General features: G+C 41.0%; 1 protein-coding gene across 4 annotated transcripts in view; it reads right to left on the bottom strand.

Annotated features, from left to right (window-relative positions):
* The window catches only part of Ocrl (OCRL inositol polyphosphate-5-phosphatase), a 54,228-nt gene extending 43,322 nt beyond the window's left edge, over window positions 1–10,906 (bottom strand). For 2 of the 4 annotated variants that reach the window (XM_029473237.2, XM_029473239.2), the window contains exons 1-4: window positions 10,679–10,906; window positions 10,288–10,367; window positions 6,797–6,876; window positions 3,213–3,251 (exon numbers count right to left, since the gene is read on the bottom strand). In XM_029473237.2, coding sequence (XP_029329097.1) covers window positions 3,213–3,251; window positions 6,797–6,876; window positions 10,288–10,367; window positions 10,679–10,717 — 238 coding nt within the window. In that variant the 5' untranslated portion in view covers window positions 10,718–10,906. Of the gene's footprint in view, window positions 1–3,212; window positions 3,252–6,554; window positions 6,635–6,796; window positions 6,877–10,287; window positions 10,368–10,678 lie in introns of those variants that run through there. The other 2 variants (XM_029473238.2, XM_085838192.1) reach the window with 2 other exon arrangements.
* Window positions 10,907–21,717: the final 10,811 nt, after the last annotated feature.

Raw genomic sequence — 21,717 nt, 5'->3', positions numbered from 1 at the left:
TTGGCTACATAGAGAGTTTGAAGCTAGCCTATGATAGATAGAACCCTGCCTCAAACAACAACAACAAAATTATGTTTAAAATGATTTTAAATGACATAGGGGAAATGTCACGGTAAAGTGCTAAGTGAAAATCCATGATAAAAACTCTAAAAAAGTAGTAGGGATATAGCCCAGCTGTAGAACATATGTTTGACAGGCACTGGGCCTCTGGGTTCAATTCTCAGCCTTACAACCCTCCCACAAAAAGTATGTAGAAGGATTCCAATTATATGGAATAGAAACTATAGGAAATACACAGAAATGTTGGCTACAGTATAACCTCAAGATTATATGTTAACTTTCAAAGCTTTTGTGTGTTTGCTCACGCATGTGCATGCATGAACAGGCATGCAAAAGAGTGAAGGTGTTTACAGAGTCCAGAAGAGGGTATTGGATCCCCTGGAGCTGAAGTTACAGGCAGTTGTGAGGCACCCGAAATGGGTGCTGGGAACTGAACTGGGCTCCTCTGCCAGGGCAATACTTGCTGTTAATTGCTTGAGCTATCTCTCCCATTCTACATAATAATTTTAATTTGATACTTCAAAACTTTTTGATTGTCACAATTATACATAATTAAGATGCATTAACTTTAGAACTAGGAAAACGACTTTCGAGATGTTTACCGCTAGGATCTAGACAATATATATTTATATTACAATCAGCCTTGCATGGTAATAAAGGGTACTATTTTCTAGGAGGTGAACTCAGACTGTTGTCAATCTTGTGCAACAGGTACTTTTACTCACTGAGATTTCTCCCTGACCCCGTGTTCCTTAAAACAAAAACATGATTTGGAGACATGGAGTGTTTCATGTAGCACACGCTAGCTTGGAACTCACTATGTAACTGAAGGATAGACCTGAATTCCAGATCGTCCTGCCTGCACTGCACTGAGGTCACAGAGGTGTGCTACCACACCCTGCTTATGGAGTGCAAGGGATGGAACCAGGGCTTTTTGCATGCTAGGCATATAACTACTCTATCAACCGAACCATATCTCCAGCCTGCTGCTGTGTTTCTTCTTTTGTCTAAGTGCAAACCAACACAGATTCCAAGTTATTTTCTCTCTTAGATACCTGTAACAGAAGTTAGCAGCTAGGTTTACATAACAGTTTAGGAACAGCCAATTAAGACTATGATTAAAGAAAGGAATAATAAACCCAAACTGGAAAACTATTTAGTACACATTAAGAGTGCCAAGGACAGAGACCTTCTCCAAACAAAATTATATGCAACCTGTAGCCCCAAGCTAAATGGCAAGTTCTGCTCATCCATGGACTCAAACAAGAGATAAGGTAAACCATTTGATTTAGATTTGTATGGTCAGATACACTTTCCATAGCAACCACACAGTAGCTGCAGTAGCAATCAAGTGCCCATTTTCTCCTCTCCAGAGCACAGTACAATTAGATGATAAACAAAGAACATCTTGCACAGAAAGTCAGTGATTTGCATTAAATTGATAAAAAAAAAAAAACCTGAAAGGACAGAAACAGCGAAAAGAAGACCATGTTCCCTCTGATGAATGGAGGCCTTGAGGGAACAGGGCTTAAGTAGGGCACAAATTATTTCAGAAAAAAAGAATAAGCCATTTAATGGACTCTGTGCCATTCAAAATAATGTAAAGAATAGATGAAAACATTGTGAATTCACACAAAAACATAAAAACAAGGTGGGAGTAGGCTCTAGAATATAATAGTCAAAAGATAACATTTATTCAGCCACATTGATAAACAGAATCGTGACATTTGCGAGAAAATGGGCAATGTAACTGTCACACTGTTAGCAAAGTATCTCAGCTGCAGAAAGGCAAATGCTACATGTTTTCTTCTCAGATGCAGAGCCTAACATTTTAATGTGTATATGAGTGCATGTGTGTGCATGTGTGTGATGTGTATGTAGGGGTACAGGTCATGAGACTGGAAAAGGGACCATGAGAGACGAAAAGATGGCTTAAAGGGAAAACTGGGGAGAGGGAAAACAGGTAAAAGAACTGTGTGCCATGCAAGCAGAAGGCGGAGCAGTGAGAAGAAGGGGGTCAGGTCGGAAGGAAGGAGGTAGGCTTGTGTGGGACCAGATTCAATAAAAAAAAAATATGCTTGAAAAGGCCATGATGAAACCTATTACTTTGTATGCTAACAACAACAACAACAACAGAATAGACAACTAGTGACAACTTGAGAGACGGAGAATCTGCCTCTGGGGGGAGATGAACCTCTAATACATTATCCAATAGAAAGTGGTCAGCTCTGAAACCAGATACACACTAAGTGAAACATTCAGTAGGCTGTCTCTATATATTTATGCATCCATGTATGCACACTAATATATAACAATAACAATGAAAAACAGGCTATCAATTTGAGAGTGGGGGACATGGAGGAAACTGGGAAGGAGGGACCTTTAGAGGGGCTGAGGTGGCAGGATAGGAAGGAGGAAAAGAATGCAATTATATCTTTATTTTAAATATATATATCCATATACATTATGTATACAATTTAAAAAAAAAAAACTAATATGGCTGGGTAGATAGTTTAGTCAGTAAAGCACTTGGCATTTGAGTTTGATCTTCAGAACTTATGTAAAAAAACCGGAAATGACGCATACTTGTAATCTGAGCTGAGGAAGCAGAAAAAGGCAGATAGAGTCCTGGTGTTTCCTGGCGAGCCAGCGTAGCCAAGTTGGTGAGGTTCAAGCTGGTAAATCCCTGTCTCAAACCAAAGGTGCACTACACATAAAAATATTACCTATTGTAGTACACACACGTACATGTATGCATGAACACACAAACTAATAAAGAAAAAAATGACCCATAAACCTCAAGCACTTTAAGCATTTCCAAAGCTCTTCTTATTAATTAATCAGTTCCACAGCAATGAAACGATTGCTATAGACAATGTCTGCAGCTTCAAGTAGCTTATAGATCCACAGCAGCAAAGCTTATATCACAGTTCAGGTTTGGGGGAGAGTCTTAGCAGCCACCTATGTTTTTCTTAGGCTCAGCTGGAATGGTTTTGAGAGATGAGGATAATTTTTAGGGCTGCGTTAAGAAAATGGCGACTTCGGGATGAGAAGACAAAACACAAGATGTACCCCCGAAAGTTTCTTAAATGTAAAGTATTAAAGTCAATATTTGTAGAATGAAAACCAATTCCATTCCGAAAGATACTCACTGTTTGAAGCAATATCAATCAAAAGAGTTTCTTCTGCTTCTGAAAGGAGGAAACACACTGATTACCACCAGAGCTGTATTTCAGACCTAAATACCAGCAGTACTCAGTTCCCCCGTGTCTTAGAACACATTAAAGAATCCTTTGATTGTTTTTGTTTGGCACACCTTTTTTTTGTTGTTGTTTTTTGTTTTGTTTTGTTTTGTTTTTTCAAGACAGGATTTCTCTGTGTAGCCCTGGCTGTCCTGGAACTCACTTTGTAGACCAGGCTGGCCTGGAACTCAGAAATCTGCCTGCCTCTGCCTCCCGAGTGCTGGGATTAAAGGTGTGTGCCACCATGCCCGGCTTGGCACACCTTTTAAAAAAGGGATTTTAATAGCCTCGGGTTATAAAAAATATGTGCAACTCAACTTTAAAAAAAACAAAAACAAAAACAAAAGCAAAACCAGGAAGAGAAAGAAACTGATCAAGGATCCAACTGGAGCTCCTGAAAGAAAAGCAAGGGACAGTGGCCTTATGGTAGGGAACATAACAAAGTGCTCATGCAAGTGAAGGAAAGCTTAGCTCTGTGTTCTTTAGATCTTAGAGAAAGCCAGGCAAGGGACTGACAGACTCCAAGCACACTTACTCTCACCAAATTATCTTTCAACTCAGATATAATCTCTGAGAGGCTATCAGTGACCTCAGGATCTGCACTTTTGCCCAAAGGGTGCAGTATTCTTAAAGTGCTTTGCTCTTCGGCTTCAGTGAATGCCCAGCAAGAAGTTTCGGCCACTTGCCGTACCATCTTAATTGATTCATGAGAGTCATCAACTGAAGTTATGACAGATAGATGACTAAAGAAGATATAGTATAGATTACACAGTGGAGTACAATTTAAGGACAAGGAGAATGGAATCCTGTCCTGCTGGCCATATGCATGGAACTGGAGGACATTATGCTAAGTGAAACAAATCAGTCATGGAAGGACAAATATTGCATATTCTCATGTAACATGCGGAAGGTGGGAAAAAAATGATCCCAGAGAAGTATAGCATAGAAACAAGTACCAGAGACTAGGAGAAAGTATTAGGTAAAGGGAGAGAGAGAGACAGAGACAGAGAGAGAGAGAGAGAGAGAGAGAGAGAGAGAGAGAGAGAGGGAGGGAGGAGCGGATAGTTAAGTACAGTTAGCTAGGAGGACTATGTTCTAGTGTTTTCCAGCATAGCATGGTAACTAAGGTATATCACACATTTACAGATCTTAAAAGAACTAGATGAGTTTGATGGTTCCCCATACAAAGAAATATTAGCATCTCAACTGGATCATTACATGTTTCAAATGGGTACACTGTACTTCTTTTTTTTTTTTTTTTTACACTGTACTTCTTAATAAGTACAAATGTTATGCATCAATGGGAAAAAATAGAAGACAGCACAAAGCAGTTTGCAAGTTTAGAGTTCTCTCTCTCTTTTTTCACATTGATCTTCCTGGACTTCCCCCCCCCCCCCCCAGTATCTGAACTCAACCTATCTTTTCCTCTCTGACTTCCCTAGATTTGGTTGATTCTGAACTGGAATCAACCAGGATCTCTGTTGCTCAAATGGGAAGTCGCGCACTTGTCTTGCTCCCTCAGCACACAAGATTCTACTGCAGGTTCTCTTCGTCAGATGCAAAAGAAGCAAGAAGTAAGGCACTCCGTTGTCTACTAGCAGAGAGTAAGGTACTATGTTGTCTACTAGCAGAATGGAGTCTCACTCCTATCTGCTGCAGGGTGAAGTAAGTAGGCTATACTCACCACTGTTCCGTAGTACCCTTTAGTTCCACAAAACTCTGAGTGATTAGTGTTCCAAATAGATAACACAAGTCAGGAAATGGAAAGGAAGTGAAAACTCAAGGGCATAACATTTCAATTTGTCATGGGGAAACGATGGCATATGTGTTTTCCATTGCAGTCTAGCAACCGGCCGTCTCCTGATTAAAAACAATAGAAGCGAGACCCCAGAGGTAGTAGGAAAGGGGAAATACATGCTAGAACACCAAAGCCTTTGGCTCTTCTGTATAAGGCTGCCACTTGCAAAGTAGGTGAATGCAGTAACCGACTGTGGCACCTGCGCCCTGTTCACTATCTCTCTCTCACACAGGGCGGACTCAATAGCTGACTTGCTTTCCGACTGCCTGTAGATACTATTCCTCATAGGCATTTCAATGTGCCCCTCCTCTTTCTCCTCCTTCCCCCTTTCTTCTCCTCTTCTTGTTCCTTCTGCTTTTGTTGTTGTTGTTGTTGGAGGCAGGGTCTCACTACACAACTAAATCTAGCCTGGAACTCATGCTTGGCCCAGACTCTGCAATCCTTCTGCTTCAGCTTCCGTCTGGGATAAGAGGTGTGAGTCACTACGGCCAGTGCAGTCATTTTAGTTCTTAATGTATACTGTGTTTTCTTTTCAGCATGCTGCCTTAAAACTCATACACACTGACTCTATTCACTCACAGGGCTAAAGCTTGAGCAAATAACAGATATGTGGGAAGGTTTATGTACAGAGATGCTCATCCCATTACTATTTATACCAGTGAACAGCAACCCAAATGTCAACCAGAGGGAATAATTAGATTATGAGCCATTCATAAAATGGAACAGCGTAAAGCCACTGGCAGCACAGAAAACACTCATAACACGGTAGCAAGTGGGCGGGAGAGAAATGTTATATAGGATGAGTCCTGCTTCAACGAGGTAGCTTGTGCACACAGAAGAAAATAGATGGTGGGTGCCTCTTAAGCATGAGAAGTAGGTGACTTGTTTTCTCTGTGCACTGCTGCTCTTTCCAACCCTTTTACAGCATGTATGTTACTGTTGTGAAAAAATAAAGTTCAAAGTAGAAAGCACTGGTGCCAGTTGGGCCTCTAGTTCCCAATGTTCTCCACTGGCTGAGGAAGGCTTCTGACTGCTAGAAGCACTAGATCTTTGGGAGATATAACACATTTCTTTTCTAGTAATTGGCTTCCTTTTTAGGAAAAAGGGAGGTTGCAGAGGCAATGCCTCCCACCTAACTCTCCCAGCCTTTGAATTTCAGTGTAGCAAATGAAACAAAATTGCTCTATGTTCGGCCTTCAAATGTAAGGACAGAAAGCCAAGTGTTTCTTTCCCAGAGCTCTGATTCACAAATGTCAAGGCTTATGACCCAACAGAGCTGACTCTGAGCCATTGCAATCTGATACTTCATGTTGCCAAGGTGTCTTAAATCCAGTACTTTGGAAAAAAAGGTGCCGAATGTGTGTAAATCCTTCATAACAGACATAATGTTAGTTAAGCCCAAGACAGTACTTTAAATCCACATATATGTCAAATCAGCATAGAAGATTACTTACACAAATCTCCAGCTCTACTCAGGGAAACAGGTGATATATACATATGTATTTTAAAATATAATTCTTCGGCACTTTTAAACACAACACTTTTCAATGGCAGGTTAGAAGTGTTAACTTTTCTGTGAAGAGTAATATATTTCACTTTACATGCAGTGACAAATGTGAATAGGTGTGACATTATACACTGCATTAATGGCTAAGGAGAAGCCTTATAAAACTAGCTAAGTCATTAAAGCAAGTACCTTGAACACATCTGAAGTGGCTATTTATAGGAATGATATCTTGAACATGTTGTTCCTTTCCATGCAACTGGATTATTAACCTAGAACACAGAAGAATGTATCAACGAACAGCTACCAAAATGCCTAATCTCTAGCAACAAAACATTGCTGTCTTGCTACACAAATATAATCTATGTTTATCAGGCTTGCTGCATGGAGTCCACCGGATCTTAGCATCATGATTGCTAGATGTTGCTCAAGGGCTGAAAGGTGATCAATACCTGAACACCCAAACTGCCTCACACACATAAAGAATGTATAATAGTCTATATCCTAAACACAGTTTTAAGAACATGTACTGCAAGTTACATACCTTCACTGTATGAACACCAGACTGAAGAACTTACAGCTGAAGGGAACTTGTTGTTGGCTGGGACTGTGGCTATCTTTCTGTCACAGTATTTCTAGTGCTTAGTGTAGAGCTTAGCATATCTCAGACATTCCTGTGCATTGAATCAATGAATCAAACAACTCATTCATTAGCTTTTCATGTTCAGTTTCATGTCTTTGACCAAAGAAGGGTGCTGCTACTTTCACACATACATGTAAGTTACTAAAGGAGTAAGAAGACTCATTCCTGGGCCAGCCAAAAGAACACTAGCAGCTGAGGAGATAGCACAATTCCTGCATGGCTTGCCTTGATACCCTTTGTGCATGTCCTCTGCTTTCTCATTTTAGACTGGTATTTTTATGCAGACACGAATGAATTTGGATCCCAAGTATGAAATGCAAGACTCTAAAATTCCCTTCTATTCATTCCTTAAACATTCATGTTTGAGATAGGCTTTCAGTATTGTAGATCAGGCTGGCTTATAACTCACTATATAGCGTATGCTGATCTTAAATACATCATCTTCCTGCCCAGATTCCAAACTGCATGGATTACAGATGCACACTACCATGCTGAGCTTAATTTTTTTTTTCACTTCCTAGTGGGGAAGAATCAAGGTATATCATAATTGGTAAACAGACATTCTAAACACCAACTGGCTTCTCCACATCGGGTACTCGTCAGGTGTCTTTGTTTTCTTTTGTTTTTTATTTTTTTAATTTTGTTTTATTTTTTGTTTGTTTTTTTAACAAGAATACATCTTTTCTTCCCAAGACCCAGTTCAAACACCACCTCCTCTGTAAAGCCTTCTCCACATATTCCCAAGACCAGTAGTCTTATACCCTTAGCCTGGCCCTCCAAGAGAACACTTAAAGAGCAGTTATATTTATTATATGGGAGCCCCATGAGAGCAAAGACCCTCTTCCGTTTTGTCTACAGTTTAGCAGATACTCAATGGTGCTAGTTGAATAAGTGAACAACTTCCATTACACTATAAACAGAGGTGGATTTTGAAATGAAAGTCCTTGGAGAAATAATTAAGTTCTTTTAAGCATTTGATTGTTTCCAAAAACAAGCCCCTTCCCTGCCACCCCCTTTTCATTTTGGTCTTTCAAGCAAAAGCTCCTCTATATTCAGAAGCACAGAGCCAACCACGGTGATGGCTTCAAGTTCTAAGACAAAAAGGCCAAATGTAAAAGGTTCTGGGGATCTAGGTCAGTGATGAAAAAAATCTTTAGGGCTTATAAGTGGTATTATATATTAGGGGTTTCCAGTTCAAAAGAATGTTCTCTTCTGGGCATGGTAGTGCACACCTTTAATCCCAGTGCTCTGGAGGCAGAGGCAGACAGATGTCTCACTTTGAGGCCAGCCTGGTTACAATGTCAGTTCCTGGACAGCTATGGCTACCCAAAAAACACTGTCTCAAAAACAAAAAGTAGAAATTTTCACTGTGGAATTCTTAACTATGCCTCATGGATTTGGATCTCAGCTATGCAGCTTTGTAACTCTGAGTAAGCCACTTCACATCTATGTCTGTACCTGTAAAGGGGCATGATAAGCGCTCAACAGTCTTCAAGCCATCTCGTGAATTGTGGGCTAGACTTTTATTAGCTATATGGACTCAAAACACAGGGATTTAATTTCTCTGTGGGGAACTAGAAAAGAGCCCTCCCCTTCCCAAGTTTAAAAGTTCTAGTTCAAGAACTTAGACAGAACTTTTCATAACCGGCTGCTGGCTCTCTTAGTAGAGTTCTAAACCCACTGAACCAGGGGACAAATATCTGTGTTGTGGTTATTCCAACAGTGTAGCTGTCCCATTCAATTCTTAAAACTTTGGGGTTTTACAGAAGAGGAAACCAAGGTACACAGAATCTACTGGTTTGTGCAGGTTACAATTCTACACACCATCTCTACCTTTCCCACGTGGAATTGCACCTTTTAATTCACTATTCTATTGAATGTACTCTTACTAAACTAGTCTTCCTGGATTTTATCAAGTCTACAGAAAATAACACAAATTTCTTACATCAACAGGACCAACCAAGCAGGATCTAGGGACGAGCTACTTCATGGACCTAGATGATAATCAGTTATAATAGCACCCATAGCTTCAGCTACGTTCAGGCCAGGCTAGTGGGACTTTCCTTCTTTGTGAATTAGACAGCCTGGGACCGAGAATTTAAAAGTAGAGCCCAGACACTTTTTCATGCAGAATCCAATGTTAAGAGATGGTAGGAATTAAGTGATCAATACCTGTTAAACTGGGGGAAAAATCTATTCCCAGAAACCAGTGAACCAAGGGAAGTAGCTTGCACATATACAGCGATAAGGCACTGTGATATGAAACGGTCACCGTGGAAACTTTGAAGATGAAGCATTGCTGGCAAGGGGGCAAGGTTAGCAGCTGTGGTGATTGCTTATCAAAATAATCTGCTCAATCAGTCATCTGTATTTACTGAGCTGCCATCATCCCAGGAAGAGTTGGAGGTGACATGCACTGAGAAAATGTCAAATGCCATTTTGTTTCTACACATTTCATTAACTTTGCTTTCCAAACAGTCTGGTCCAGTGCGACAGTGGCTGCCCTGCACCAACACATTAGTGAATTAATGCATATGCCTTCAAGCAAAAGGAAAAAATAAAAAGAGGATCTGGGGACAGGAAGAACCAGTCGAATGGGAAAAAGACATATCTGTAACATTAGCAACATAGCATTTCCATTGCACTTTTACTTGTAAGCCACTTTTGCCTGGGTGGTCCCCCAGTTTTATCTCCAATAGCCATAGACAGTTTATGGTTTTATTCAACTCAAGAGGAAACCAAGGCTCAGAAAGCTTGATTAACTTGGTTACACAACACATGTCAGTTACAGACAGGGTGAAGGAACTAAGAACCCAGGCTTCCTGCTTTCCTGTCCATTTGAGTCCATCCACTGAGCCACAGGGCCTGGGAGTTATCTAGTAGCTTAGAAGTTGGGGGTGGGAGGCTCAGGCTCACTCTTCACACCTAGCTGTGAACCTGTTGCCCTCTTGGCCAAGGTGGGTGGCTCCCTGTGGTTTCGGGCTCAAGGAGGTTTATAGAAGAAGGCGCTCTCCTCCGTGGGAGTCAGGAGGTTACTTACTCATACTGCCCATTCCTCCGGGCTAGGGTCAGAACGCAGGGCTCCCGGAGGGGACCCTTCATCTCCAAACCCGCCACCATATGCAGGCACTGGTCAAGGATGTCTAATTTTTCTTTCTTTCTTTCTTTCTTTCTTTCTTTCTTTCTTTCTTTCTTTCTTTCTTTCTTTTTCTTTTCATTTTTTAAAATTTTTTATTTTTTTGCAAACGCAGCCAAATTGGGGTGACGCGGGGCCAGACTCATATCGTCTGCCCTCCTCAGCTCTCCCAGCGTCCCCTCCCGAGCAGGTCCCGTTTCCCTACTCCGCTCGCCCTAGTACATGCTGCACCCCAACCCGCACCCCACGCCCTTACGGCCTCCCTTCCCCTTCCCCCCTTCTCTCAGACGGATACTGCCAGGGGCTGAGCTCCGATCGGGAGCCGCGGCTCCATCAGGGCGGCCTCCAGGCTTTGCGGGGCTGCGGACTGCCAGCGGATTCCACGACACCACCTCCTGCGGCCTGCCGCCGGCCTGCCTCGCCTAGGCGCAGAGGAAGGGCTCCAGCGCTGGGAGCCTGGAAGCCCGGGAGCCCGGGAGCCCGGGAGCCCGGGAGCCAGCCGGGGAGCTTTAGAGCCGGGAGGAGAGAGTCCGACCAGAGAGAGAGAGCGGCGCCTCCCGCCCCCGCCCCCACCCGCCTGCCAGGCCGCCGCAGATTTCGCCCCCTGCGGCCAACCTGGGGAACTGCAGCCAGACACCCGAAGGACTTGGGGACTCCATAGCAGGTCCCTCTTCAAATTGCTATCTGCAACATCATAGAAGGGATCTGAGGACTTTGAAGATGCTCAGAGAAAAGAAACTGCTACACCAGTTGAACTGGGCTTATAGGACCCACAGCATACTATTCCCCCACCCCCAAATCCTTAAGGTTTTGAAGGTTATGAAGCCTTCTATTGATCATCGTTTAAGGTGTTTTCTCTTACCATTTCTTCATACCATCCCCTAAATTGGAAAATGACTCATAGCTCAGCCTTCTGTCCTTCTGTTCCCCATTTTTCATCCTCTCCAGGTGACTTCCAAGTGTGTAAAGTTCAAGCATACAGGGCTAGTCTAGGCCTCTTAGTATATATAGCCCATTGTGTAAATGCTACTCATTGACAAAACTAACTCACCTTTTCACTCAGCCACCAGCCCCGAAATTTAAAGCTACAAGCTTTCTTCCTCTTGTTTGATTTTTTTTTTGTATCCAAATAGACCTTGTTTATATTTTCTTTGGAGTGACCTTTTCAATTCCTTATCTTCTTTCCTCCCCCCCCCCCCCCCGCCATCCCGCCATCACTCTACTATGATATCCCATCTGGGTTACTGAATTTCCCTCCAAAGAAATCCTGTTAGCCGCACTTCTCCTTTAAGCTTGCTTTCTTTCTTTCTTTCTTTCTTTCTTTCTTTCTTTCTTTCTCTCTTAAGATTTATTTATTTATTATATGTAAGTATACTGTAGCTGTTTTCAGACACTTTTTCTTCTTTCTCCGGCCCCACTTGCCCGGCCCTCTTGCTGCTGTCTTCAGACACCCCAGAAGAGAGCATCAGATCTCATTACGGATGGTTGTGAGCCACCATGTGGTTGCTGGGATTTGAACTCAGGAGCTTCAGAAGAGCAGTCAGTGCTCTTAACGGCTGACACATCTCTCCAGCCCCTCCTTCAACTTTTCTTCTCTGTTGAAGGCCACCAAAAGTGCTACTATTTCAGTTGTTTGAATACAGACCAGTGGAATGGAGAATATAGCTCTCAAATACACTCATAGGCTTATAGAAGATTAATACTCAGTATATATGTCATTTCCTATCAGTGAGGGAAGAATCTATTCTTCACTAAATAACACTTAGGATATTGATTTTTCCACATGTAAAATTATAAAATTTGATTTTCATCTCACACCATGAAAAGGGAAATTAATTTCAGGATATCTTATAGTTAGTAGACAACCTGAGCTTATCAGACAAGCTGTGTGTGCTATGGAGAGGTAAGATTAACCAAACACTTTAGAGCCCAGAAGATCACAAAGGAGTCCCAGATATTTGACATTAAGCTTTTTATACTTTTGGATTTGTTTTGTTTTGCTTTCACCTGATTGTAACCATGTTCTGGTTCTTCTCTCTAGAATAAGAAGGCATGGAACTTATTTTGGATTTTTTTGTTTGTTTGTTTGTTTGTTTGTTTTGCTTTTTGTTTTTCGAGACAGGGTTTCTCTGTATAGCCCTGGCTGTCCTGGAACTCACTTTGTAGACCAGGCTGGCCTCGAACTCAGAAATCCGCCTGCCTCTGCCTCCCGAGTGCTGTGATTAAAGGCGTGCGCCACCATGCCCGGCTATTTTGGATTTTTATAAGAACCTGTAGTTAGATTTTGGATTTTGAAAGAGAACTTAAACTTTAAAATTATGGATTTTTAAAAACATTGAAACTTTTAAAAGTTGTATTGATATTAAGGTGATATCTCACGAAAAATAAATGAAAAAGGGAAGGTGTAAAAGGGTGTGTTTGTGTGTCAACATTGACAAAGAGTGGAAGGTCATGGTTTTTGTAAACTTGATACAAGCAAAACCATACCTGGGAGGAAGGAATTCCAACTGGGGAATTGCCTCTATCAGATTGGCCTGTGGAAGCATTTTTCTGATTACTGATTAGTGTGGCAGAGCCCAGCCCACTGAGCAGGTATGCCTATGCTGACAGACAGCTAAGCAAGTCAAGGACAATGACCCAGTAGGCAGTATTCCTCCATGATACCTGCTTCAGTTCATGCCCTGGCTTCTGTTGATGATGGATTCTAACCTGTAAGATGAAATAAGCACCTTTCCTCTCCAAGCTGGTTTTGGTCAGTATTTTATCACAGCAACAGAGAACAAACTAAGAAAGGTAGATGAAAAATCAGACGGTGAAAAGCAAAAGGTTGCAACTTTCAGAAGAAAATGGGACAATAAGGGGTGGCAGGCTATATGGGACAGCACATACATTTAGCATGCACTAGTCACTGCAAACTCCTAGCAACAAAATTATTATCTTAAAATAGAATAAGAATGATAACTTTAGTTACACTATTTTTCATAATTTATATACTTTAAGACAATCTAGTGAGGCATGACATGCACCTTAAATTCAGTACTCAGTGGCAGAAGTAGATGAATTCTGAGTTTGAAGGTAGCCTAGGTAACACAGAACGTTCAGGACTAGATCTTACTCCATGGGAAACAAGGAGATGCAGCTCATCTTAGTGTGCTTGTCTACCATGTGCCAGGCTCTGGGTTTAATAACTAGCAACACACACACACACACACACACACACACACACACACACACACATCCACACACACAGTCTACACACACACAGTCTAGTAGGATACTTGACAAAAATATATGAATAAGTAATTGTCTAGGAAACTTTAGTGATTGATAAAATCTAAAAAGATGCCCTACTTTATTTCTATTCAGGGAAACTAAAAAAACCAAAACCAAAACCAAAACAAAAGAAAAAACCCCATGAAATATTTCACAATCCTTTATTTGGCAAAAATTTAAAATGTTGAGTATCATCTGTTAGGTCTCAGGCCCTCCATATATCTAGAAATGAGCTCAAGATGGACTATGAAAGGCCCTCTGGTGGTTAGATAAAAGTCAGCAAGTTCCTCGGGAACTTGGAAAACAAGTTTCCCACCCTCTTAATGAATCCCTCCCTCCAGCTACTTGTCCCTCCTATAATCCTCATGGCTTGCCCACCCCATGCTCTCTTGCTACCCTCTAGTCTCTGCTCTCTCTTACTCTCACTATGTATCCTCTATCTCTTGCTATGCTCTCTCCACCAGTCTCCTTTCTTTCTGTTCCAGACTCTTCTAGATTGCCCCCACCCCGCCCCAGCGGAGTAGTCATGTTGGCAGTTTCTTTACTGTATCCCTCTCATATACAGCACCAATTTTGTGTGGATGTAGAACACAGACGACTTTGGTTGAATTTGTACTACAATTTTAAGTTGGTAAAGTGCAATTGACAATGTCTAAAAAGATAAAAACATACCCTCAAGCCCAGAAATTCATTTCTAGGTAGAGATCCTGGGAAAACAACATTTTCTGCATTCTTTGTAACAGATAGAAGCAAATCAAATGCCTGTTGGAAAGTAAATGGTTAAATTATGATTTCTTGAAGTCAAAATGAATGATTTTGACTCTTAATTAGTAACAGAATTAAATATGAGAACTATGGAGTTGTGCAAAAAACAAATTGCAAAACATGTATCATATATTTATGCAGAGTCTGAAAATTGTTACTTGTGAGTATATATAGATGCCATATATAGCAAAAGTTTAATATATAAGTCATAAAAGGGCATGATCACAAAATTATAAGGGAGGAACATAAGGAACTGAGGACTAACATAAAGTAAATGTCAGAGGCATCATTACCTTTTCTTTTTCTCTTTCTTTTTCTTTCTCCCCACCTCCTCACCAGATAGGGGCTGTAGCTCTGGCTGGTTTGGAAAAGACAATACAAACCACGCTGTTCTTGAACTTGTGATGATCTTCTTCTTGTAGCCACTCAAGTACTAGAATCACAGGTGTGTGTCCTCATACCTGGTTTTTAATCTTTCTTTCTTTTTTCTTTTTCATTTTTTCTTTTTGAAAAATTTATATTCTTTTCTTATATATTGCATCCTGACCACAATTCCCTCTCTCTCTCCTCCCCCTGCTTCTCCCTCTTACCTTCTTTTCCCGATAGATCCACCCCCTCCCCTCAGAAATAGAGCAGGCCTCTCAGGGATATCAACCAAACACAGCCCAAGAAAGTACAGTAAGACCAGGCACAAGCCCACATATCAAGGCAACCCAGTTGGAGGAAAGGGGTCCCAAAGGCAGGGAAAAGAGTCAGGGATAGCCCCTGCTCCCACTGTTAGGAGTCCCACAGGAAGACCTAGCTACACTACTGTGACATATGTTCAGAGTGACTAGGTGAGTCCCATGCAGGTTCCCTGATCTCTGAATGAGTCCCAGTCAGTTGATTCTGTGGGCTGTGTTCTCATGCTGTGTCCCTGTAATATTTCTTTCTTAAGAAATGTTACAAACACAAAATGAAAGTTGTTGCAAGCTTAACAAGAACTGGGTGATGGGTATGTATACTTGTTCTGTTGTTTCCATGTTTCCCTGCATTAGCAATCATTTTCAATCAACGGAAATAAAAAAAGGGAACACTCTAGGAGAGGGTGAGCAATGTCAGATGCTAAAATTAGGTCAAGGAAAATGAAAGCCAAGAGCGTTTCTTTGGCTGTTGCAGAGAGTCCACTAGCGAACCCTAAATGTGTGGTTTCAATTAGGTGTGGATAGAAACAAGAGTATGGAGCGTGCAAAGAAGGAGCTCTGTCGTGAAAAAGTGGAGACAAGAGCCCACAATATTGAGGAGCTTTGAAAACAAAAATGAGAAAAGTAATGAACTTAGCTAGAAGTGTAAAACCAGATTTTGACAGACCCCGAAGGCACTTTAAAGCAAAGGGAAAGAAACCAGCACATGTTAGATTAAATAGGCTGCAAGATCCCAAGCAAATTCCCTCGGTCATTGGAAAGGACAAGGGTCCAAGCTGGCTATAGCAGAAACAACTTTGGAGAACAGGCAAGATTCTCTTTCCTCCAAGTTTATAGTAACGTCTGTACCTTAAAATAGTGCCTACCAGATAGTGGTTTTTGAGGTAATTCTTCGTTGGATAAAGGAAACTAGTAAACAAAAATAAAATAATTTATAAATAAGTAGCTACAAAATAGTATGTTCTATCAAGCATATCAATTGCTAATTTTATCCAAAACCTAATTCTATTTTGTTTTGTTTGTGGCTTGCTCATGCTAGTTGAATGCTCTACCACAGAGTGTTTAACCGTGCTTGGTATCCTTCTAGCCCTAAAGGCCATGATATCTGAAAATTGTTTTGAGGTCGATCTCCCACTTCCCAAGTCTGCATAATTATGATGGAAGAAATCACAGCCATCATAAATTAAATTAGTTATGCACAGACAATTTCCAAAGCAAAATTACAAAAGCCCTTTCAAAAATTTATAGCAAAATATAAATGTTTAATGAAGGAAGGGATGCATTTTAATATGTTTAATTTGTTACTGGCTGGAGCTTCCACAAGTGATAGTGCTTAGGGTCTGTGCAGGCAAAACCAGGCCTGCCTGGCACAGATGAAGCCAGGAGGGAAGACTACATGGAGGTGAGTCAGCAGCCAGAGGCTGGAAGGCAGGCTGAACGAGACATAAATGATTCATTGATTTTTAAATTACCACTAGTTAAAAAGCCTTGCTTTTCCCACACAGAAATCTAACTATTGGAACTGCCTTCCATACAGAGCTGCATGCAAAGCTCATTCTTATTTACATATTCCTTTTTCACATTTCTGCGATGTATTTCTAGTCAGGCATTTCTATTTTGTTTACATATATTTTCCTTCCGTGTAGAACTGACACTAAGAAAGGTTTATTACTGGGGGTCATGTATACTCTAGAGAAATGATGAGAGGCCCAGCAAGCAGAAATAACTAGCCTCCTTTGGCACGTGATGCCCTCCAGGCCCTCCTTTTCCCCTAAGCCTCACCTCCCATTTGGTGTTTCCCCTTTTCCTGGCTTTGGTTCTCCAAAGTTTTCTTTCCATTTCCTGCATACATTGTTCTTCTCTTTGGACCATGTCTTCAGCTTGTCTTCCCACATATTGAATCCCACAGACATTACCCGGACCTACTTGTCTTCGCATCTCAGAAGCTAAAGAGAACCAACTGAAACAATACAGAATCAACCTGTCTTGCTTGGATCCCAGAATCTGTCTTTGTTTCATTTTTGTTTGTTAGTTGGTTGGATTTTTTCTTTTAATTTTTAAGTTAATTTGAGTGCGCACATGTATGTGTGACATTTGTGGTGCACAAAGGACAATTTGAAGGAGTCAGTTATTTCCTACCAGCACGTGTGTCCCAGGGTTTGAAATTTAGGTTGTCAAGTCTGACAGCAATGCCTTTACATTCTGAGCCATCTTATCAGCTCTGACTTTTCTTTTGTTCTGTTCTATTTTTGAGACAGGATCTCTCATTCTATAGCTCAGGCTGTCTTGGAACTCATTAGATAGAGCAGGCAACTCTCAAAATCAAAACAATTCTCCTGCCTCAATCTCACAACACAACACCTGCTGGGGTTACAATATAAATCACCACATTTGGTTTTGAATGTACTTTTGTTCAATTATATAAGGAAGATCCCTGGGACTTGCACGTGCTAGACCAGTGTTCTATTACTGAGTTTCATCCACAAGTCCTTGGATATGTCTTTTTACAGACACTGTGCAAGACTTTTCTTTGCAGACTTGAATTCAATTCAATTTGGCCATCCTGACCTTGGAATTGAACATGTGCTATAGTTAGAGGCAACAAGATTGGTTTGATCACAAATCCCAGTGTTCAGTTGTTTATCCACTTGAACACTGCTAGCGTGCCATCTTGGTTTTGACCTTTATAGTATATAAAATTAAAAAAAAATGCTCATAAAATATTCAACATCTTTCCAAAGAATCAGAGAGATGGGAATGTTGAATGCAGAGTATAAAATTGATAAAACGTCTACAAAGTGTCAAGATGATACTCATAAGCTGATAAAAAATCCTGAGATTTAATATAAAATTTTCTTGAATTGGAACTTTAGAAAGCCTAAGGAAAAGGACAGGATTATGCCTGCATTGCAAATTGGTGACATTTATTGGGAATAAAATCAGCCATGTTTGCAAAATCAAGTAAAAATCTCTAATTTCATGTTTAAACAAAATAAAAATTAAAGTAAGCAAGACAATATTTTTAAAACCATAAAATTCAAGAGGAGGGGACAGACTTTTATTATCCTTATAATTTTTATTCTTTAGCAATGCTGTGTCAGATACTTGAGCCAGGAATTTAACCCAGTGACTTGCAAAACCAAGGTCACCACTAGGGGGCACTAGTTATGAGTCATAAACAGGTTTTATTGTGAGGTTTTAAAGTTAGCATACAAAATAATGCATCCCATCGTGACATTTTCATACATATGTGTGATTATTATACTTTGTTCTCATTATTCTCCTTTCTCACCACCCTGTCTTGTGTCTCCACTAGCTAGTTCTCTTCCTTTCCCAGGTCACTCTTCCCTTCTGTTTTGTTACTACAAAACATCAAGACTTTGAATACAGCTTCTGCATGTGAATGCTGCAAGGTGCAAGTAAATATTTAGTCAACACTGCTATAGACCCAATAAGATGATCTATGAAGATTGCCTGAGTGCATCTACCTTGGGACCCTGATTGATGAAGACAGTGTGGCCCCAGACTGATCTTACCCCGATGCAGGTACCATAGAGGGAGAGAAGAGCCTAGTCTTGGTTTTCATTTTAAGTCTCAGTGCAGAGTATAAGAAACATATATTCAGACAATCTTCATAGATGATCTTACTGTTGATAGATACATGTCATACCCTCACTTTTATCTCTCTAGCTTCAACAAACAAAAGCCAAAGAAGTGAGAAGAACTCAAGTAGGAAGAGAAGAGAAGTTAGAAGTGAGGGCTTTAGCCGGGCAGTGGTGGCACACGCCTTTGATCCCAGCACTTGGGAGGCAGAGGCAGGTGGATTTCTGAGTTCAAGACCAGCCTGGTCTACAGAGTGAGTTCCAGGACAGCCAGGGCTACACAGAGAAACCCTGTCTCGAAAAAAACCCAAAAAACAAACAAACAAACAAACAAAAAAACAAAAACAGAAGTGAGGGCCTTGTGGTAATGATGAGATAAAGCTGTGTTGGGGAGCAGTAGGGGCCTGGGCCTTAGAGGTCTGATAGACAGATGACTTCCTTAGTAGATGGCAGCATGTGTGGATAACCGGACACTTCCGGCAAGGCCCGTGAAAAGTACAGTCAGAGATCAAGGAGTGGGCTCCTCGCCTCCCCTCCAACTTATATTTCAGTCTTCTTCTTTTTTTCTTTTTAAACTCTGAAGTTCAAAATCCAAACTGGTGATCCGGAAGAAGGGAGAAGATAGATCCTAGTTTCATTGAGTCTAAGTAGGAAGTGACTGAAAGAATTCCCAATGAATTGACTGAGTCTTATGCGGATAACCTCATCACTGTTCTCTGGAAACAAATAATGTCCAGGTAGAAGCTGTAGTATATTCAGCAGTAAGTACCCCACACAATAGCATTTCCATAGGCATCTGTGAAGCAGGTAGTACTTTTATAGGAATCTGTTAAACATGCCTTACAGAAAAAGATGAAAGGCCTAGAATTTTCCAAGAGCAAAGTCAATCTAGAAATGCAGTCTCCTTTCCTGGACACGTGTTCCTTCCTACGATGTCGGTATTAATTTAGCTCTATCTAGCTCCCATATCTGCTATTATTTTACTTGATGGAACCCTCAGTTCTTCAGTGCTCACCTTACTAGGGCTGTCCGCTTTGAAGTTGTTCTCCCATTACTGCTCTGCTGGAAAGGAATGCTCCCGCTTCTATGCAACAGTGCCTCTTTGTACCTTTTAGAGAACTTCTTGGAACACTTCAAGGTCTGTCCTGTATCACATTGTTGCAGAAAGAAGGAGCACACGATGGCCTCTGCTCATTCATATCTCTACTCTCCCACCAGTTTCTCAGCACTATATACTCACCCTTTCTGAAGTAAATGCTTATTAAAAAATCTGTTTATATTTCATATGATGCATCTGCTATTTCCTCTTCCTTTAATGTGCATAAAAGAGATATTCACATTTTAACAATAACTGTAAAGCAAATGCCCATGTAAATTCTGTCTGAATAGAGACAGGAAATCAAACACATTACCTCTCTCATCATTCTTCCCCCAGCTCAGGATTAAACCCTGGGCCAGTTGTTGAGCCAGAATTCTCTGAAGTACAGAAATTACTGTGTTATTTTCATTTGCTAAGATCTGGGCCATACTGTCTGTTTAAAAAAAAAAATCTGAAGATTGGGCTATGGGAGGAGCTTAGTGGGAACAGGTTTTCTTAGCAGAGTCAGGGCTGTAGATTTGATACCCAGCACCACAAAATATTTATTATCCCCTCTGGCCATAAACAAAAATCTTGACTTTTGTGTTGTTTCCTCCTTGTTCTTATTTTTATGTTATAACATATAAACAAGAGATATATACACATATTTGCATGTTTAAGGATATATAGTATATACTTCATATTTTATTAATTTCACCTAATAGTCTCTCACAAAAGTGGTTGTATATAGATGCAGTACATTTTAACTGAATCCTTGGAACAAGTAACACCTACTGGTGAGTTTACTGTGTGGCTGAAATGGTCTCTTTCATCCCTGCCTTATTTATTCACCTTAGATCAGCAAGACCTTGGCTCAAGCATCTCTCTGCATCTGGGGCAGACTCTGGGAGCTAGCAGTTCAAGTTCTCTCTTTACTTTGCTCTCCAAATATGAACAGAATGCACTTCCTTGAAGTAGCATCTAGGTGGCACATCTCTGTCTCTACCACAATATATGTTTTCAATTCTAGTAATGTAATGTAATGTAATGTAATGTAATGTAATGTAATGTAATGTAGTGTAGTGTAATTCCAGATTGGCTTCTAAAGTAGCTCCATAATGTCAGAGCCATGGGGGAATCTGCCAATAATGTCTACATACAGGGAGTGAAACTATTCTAAGAGAGAAGTGTAGGCGGGGTGGTATCATCCAAACCATTTGACAGTGGATAAGTCTACAGGTATTGCTGTTTGCCCTCTGGTCTTGCTTTGGTCTAGATTTTCTTCACTATGCTCATCTTCTTTCTCTTTGGAATGCTAACATACATTCTGTGCAATTATATGTTGTGTGGTGGTTTGAATAGAAATGCCCCCCTGCCCCTCATAGGATCATGGATTTGAATGACTGTCACCAAAGAATGGCACTATGAGGAAGTATGGCCCTGTAGGCAGAACTGTGTCATTGGGGGTGCACTTTGGGATTTCAAATGCTCAAAGCAGGCCCAGTCTCTCTTTCTTTTATTTAATAATCCAGATGTAGACCTCTCAGTCCCTCTCCAGGGCCATGATGGGTCCATGGAGGCTAGGGAGCAGAATGTGGTGGTTCGAATGAGAAATGGTCCACCTCGGCTCAGGTATTTGAAAATTTTGGTTCGCAGATTGAGGCACTGCTTGGGATCGTTTAGGAAGGCCTTGCTGGAGAAAGTATGTCCTGGGGGGTGTGTGGGAACCTTTGGGTGTTGACGTTCTCATAGCACTTCCAATTTACTTTCTTTGCTTTCTGCTTGTGTTGAAAGATGTGAGCTCTCAGCTTCCTTTTGTTTCCAGCTACTAGGTCTGATGCTTGCTGCCATGCCTCCTACCAGGATGGACTCTAATCTTGCTGCCATGCCTCCTACCAGGATAGACTCTTATCTTGTTGCCATGCCTCCCACC

This window comes from Mus caroli, unplaced genomic scaffold (genome assembly GCF_978045245.1).
Source record: "Mus caroli unplaced genomic scaffold, Mus_caroli_1 scaffold_5, whole genome shotgun sequence".
NCBI classification, from domain to species: Eukaryota; Metazoa; Chordata; class Mammalia; order Rodentia; family Muridae; genus Mus; species Mus caroli.
The sequence above is the reverse complement of the archived record's forward strand: the minus strand, read 5'-3'. Positions and strand labels throughout refer to the sequence as shown.